The sequence below is a fragment of the Malus sylvestris genome, chromosome 16 (genome assembly GCF_916048215.2).
Source record: "Malus sylvestris chromosome 16, drMalSylv7.2, whole genome shotgun sequence".
NCBI classification, from domain to species: Eukaryota; Viridiplantae; Streptophyta; class Magnoliopsida; order Rosales; family Rosaceae; genus Malus; species Malus sylvestris.
In genome coordinates this window covers 255,447-258,947 of record NC_062275.1, presented here as the reverse complement: position 1 = coordinate 258,947, position 3,501 = coordinate 255,447, and the positions used below count along the sequence as shown (strand labels likewise).

Genomic DNA, 3,501 nt, shown 5'->3' with positions numbered 1-3,501 from the left:
TTTCTCCTGAATTCAAGTGTTTATCAAATGCTTTACTTAACGACCAATAGATTTAGAATCTGTTCTTTTTTACCCATTTATAAGTACCATAGAATGGGGATGGGGTAGGGGCCATAGGGCCTAGGGGCAGCTTTGAGGCTAAAGAAGTTAAAATGATGCATGATAATAGCTTTGTCATAGAATGGAGAGATTCTATCATGTGACTGCTATTTTATCACTTTATGTATATCTCACACATCATGTGAATCACCTCTTTCACTCAGTATTTGCTTATAGAGCGAGATTCATGGTTCGAACACAGCTTACACTGGAAAATCAAGTAAGAATAAGATAGCATCTATGCATCAGAGTGGCTACTATATTTGTGCATGGAGTAGTAGTCATGTTTGCAAATTGGTGGTTAAGTATAGCTTTGGTTAGGATTAGCGAGAGAGAGAGAGAGAGTAACACATTAATTTTATGGATTATTAAAATATTGAAATACATATATGATGATAAAATTCAAATTATGAACAATCCAAGCTTACACAATTACTAGATCGATTATTCAAATGCATATAGATCCCTCCTAGCAGGCTAGCCCTACCATCTCACTCTACAGATTTTCAATCATCTTCCCATGTATTCATGTATGGCAATACCACCATTATCTGTATACGACAACAATATCATAAATGACAAAAAAGAAGGCCAAACACACTATATATGTACTATATATTAATATCATATATACTATATATTTAGTAATTTTTGACGCTCAGCATGGTCACGCTTTTGGAGAGTGACCTTCAACCCATGCTTCATGTACATCGTCAGTGCCAGCTTTGGCTCCACCGGATGGTTTTCGACCACCTTGACGCGGTAACGGTAGATGATGGAGGCCGCGATGAACTTCATTTGGTAATAAGCGAAGTCTTTGCCCAAGCACAGGCGAGGACCACCGTTGAAAGCCGTAAATTTGTATGCAGACTCACTCATGAAGCGGCCGTCCGATGATCGTAGCCATCTCTCGGGCTTGTACTCCCGGCAGTCCTTCCCCCAAATCGCCTCCATTCGGCCCATGCTGTACATTGCGTATATCACTTTTGTTCCCTTCTTCAATATTGTTCCATCTGGAAATATGTCATCTTCAACTACCTACATATATTCAATTGATCAGTTAAGTTCAACTCAATTAGAAAAATTAAGTAATTACCAATCAAATTGCATATTTTATTTTGTGGATTATTATAGTTACAAAGTAGCTAGCTTAGTCTCTGCAATCTTCCTAACACGCAACAATTGTTCCAATGAATATATGTAGACAGAGTTGGCCAATTAAGTAAACAAGAATCTAATAAATTAATTAAGACCCCTCTAGGTAGTCATTGTTTACCAAAATTACGAGTAATGCTATTTTTACACAAATTTAATGCAAGTATTGATATTCTCTAATATAAGTGAGTTCCACATACATTAGTATTTCTTAAAAAGTATGTCAATTTTTTGCGTCAAAATAAAATTATTAGAAGTTACATATCAATACATTACAAGATTCATACGAATTGGAGAACAATTTTTATCCCACTATTATATCATGATAAGCTTATAATTATATGATTAGTTGATGACTGTGCGAGGCATGACAAGCCCCCATAACATGCCAGGCATGCATGCACTTAAAAATGGTTAATTTGAGTAAATTACTAATTATAAAACAGAAAATAAATAATTAAAATGCATGTGATTTAATAAATTGAACTTACCTCCTTGTGATCTAGTGGAACTGAAGGGTACAACCTTAGAGCCTCTGATAGAGCTGCATGAAGATACTCCATCTTCTTTATCTCTTCTGGCTTGAATACTACTGCTTCGTCGTCGTCGCCATTATTTTTACTTTCATGATCATGATCGCGATCGGATGATGTTCTTCCGCCCACAATCCGGCATACTTCTTGAAGAATCTTGTGCTCCACCCCCGGATTCTGATGAAGCAGCCAGAAGAACCAGCTCATTGCCACCGATGACGTGTCTCGCCCTGCAAGTATGAAGTTGACACATATATCCCTCAGGAACTTGTCCGAAAATGCCTCCCCCCTCTCGTCTTTCAAACTCATAAAAACCGTTAACAAGTCTGATCTAATATGCTTGTTCTTCTTATCATCATCATTAGAAGCATTAGAATTATTGGTGGCAGAAAGTAGTAGTGTGAGCTCTTTCTTCCTTGTCCGAATGACGTCATCCGCAAACTCGTCCACTTCTCTTATGGACCTCTTGAGCTTCCTCTCTGCACCCAAGTTTAAGTACCTCATGGTCTTCCACAAGCACGTTGGGGTCACAAAGCGCATAAGTATTGCTTCTGTCGCGTCCTCAAAGGCCTGAGCAAATGGTATTTTGGGTAACCCGGGCTGCAAGCAACCAGGGTCGACCCCAAACGCGATCATGCAAACGTTGTCAAAAGTTAACCTCAAAAGAATGTCTTGGAGGTCGATTGCGGCCGAGTGTTTGATGGAGTCCTCCAAGACGGGCAAAAGCCTAGCGTGGACAAGTTCAAACAACGAATCGGCCGTCAGTTGCCGGAACTTAGCTGAGTGGAACTCGATGCTAGCCGTCTTCCTTTGTCGCTGCCATGTCTCGTCGTCCGCGTTGAATATGGCATCCCCGAGAAGATCTCGAACGGTGTCTCGGAAATAAGGGCCTTTGGGGAAATTGGAGAACTTGGTCTTGAGAAGGTGCTCCAAGTTACGAGGGTCGGAAGTGATGACGCAAAAGAGGCTGCTAAACCAAGGGCCTTGGAATAGAAACGTGCCGTTTTGGCGGTAAAGAACTTGGGAAAGCCACTCATATAGGTTGGTTTGGAGTCCAAGTACGGCAAAAGAGAGAGAGGGTAGCATGCCAAACACCGGCCAAATGGGTAGGCCATGGTGCTTCTTCTGCCTCAACGAGTGTATGGAAATGAAAACACATAGAGCCAGAAAGAGCTCCAAGATTTGGATGTGGTGAAGGAAAAAGAGTTGCCGCGAAACAAAGATTTCGGCGACGAATGTCTCGGAGAAGGAGGGGGAGAGGAGGGAGGTGAGATTATTGGTGGGATGAGGTGGGTGAGGAGGAGTGGTGATCATGTTGTTGGAATTAGAGGAGAGCCTATGTGATGAGAGTGTTATGGTTTATTAATATTGGCACAGTCACACTACGATGAAATTTAAATGAATGGTTGGTTTAATTAGGTTGAGGAGTGGCACGGTGGAGGTCATGTGTTATATGGGAGGGGGAAGGTCATGATTCATAATCTGTGTTTTCTTGGCGTGCATGTTTTCTACTTTTTTACCCAATAGGTTTCGGTTTGGTGAGCTGAAATGTATTCTGGGCATCAGACGTAGTTGCCACCCTTTCATTTGAGCCGATTTCTATTTAAGGAACAAAAATAATGTTCTTAATTACCACGTTTGTATCATTTTTCTAATCGATATGGGATTCACATGTGTTGGCGGATTCTACCTCTATTAAAGAGGTGATACAAAT

General features: G+C 40.7%; 1 protein-coding gene across 1 annotated transcript; it reads right to left on the bottom strand.

The window, feature by feature from the left end:
* Positions 1-444: 444 nt before the first annotated feature.
* LOC126606268 (cytochrome P450 86B1-like) lies at positions 445-3,225 on the bottom strand. The gene is made up of 2 exons (XM_050273635.1): positions 1,746-3,225; positions 445-1,137 (listed from the first exon to the last, which is right to left on the bottom strand). The coding sequence occupies exons 1-2, from the start codon at positions 3,099-3,101 to the stop codon at positions 733-735; spliced, it is 1,761 nt and encodes a 586-aa protein (XP_050129592.1). The 5' UTR covers positions 3,102-3,225; the 3' UTR covers positions 445-732.
* Positions 3,226-3,501: the final 276 nt, after the last annotated feature.

What these genes read in the sequence shown, in the direction of transcription:
- LOC126606268 (XM_050273635.1), bottom strand. Translation starts at nt 3,101, where the DNA reads ATGATCACCACTCCTCCTCACCCACCTCATCCCACCAATAATCTCACC. An exon ending in TTCCACTAGATCACAAGGAG is followed by an intron (nt 1,138 to 1,745) that starts GTAAGTTCAATT and finishes GAATATATGTAG; the next exon opens with GTAGTTGAAGATGACATATT.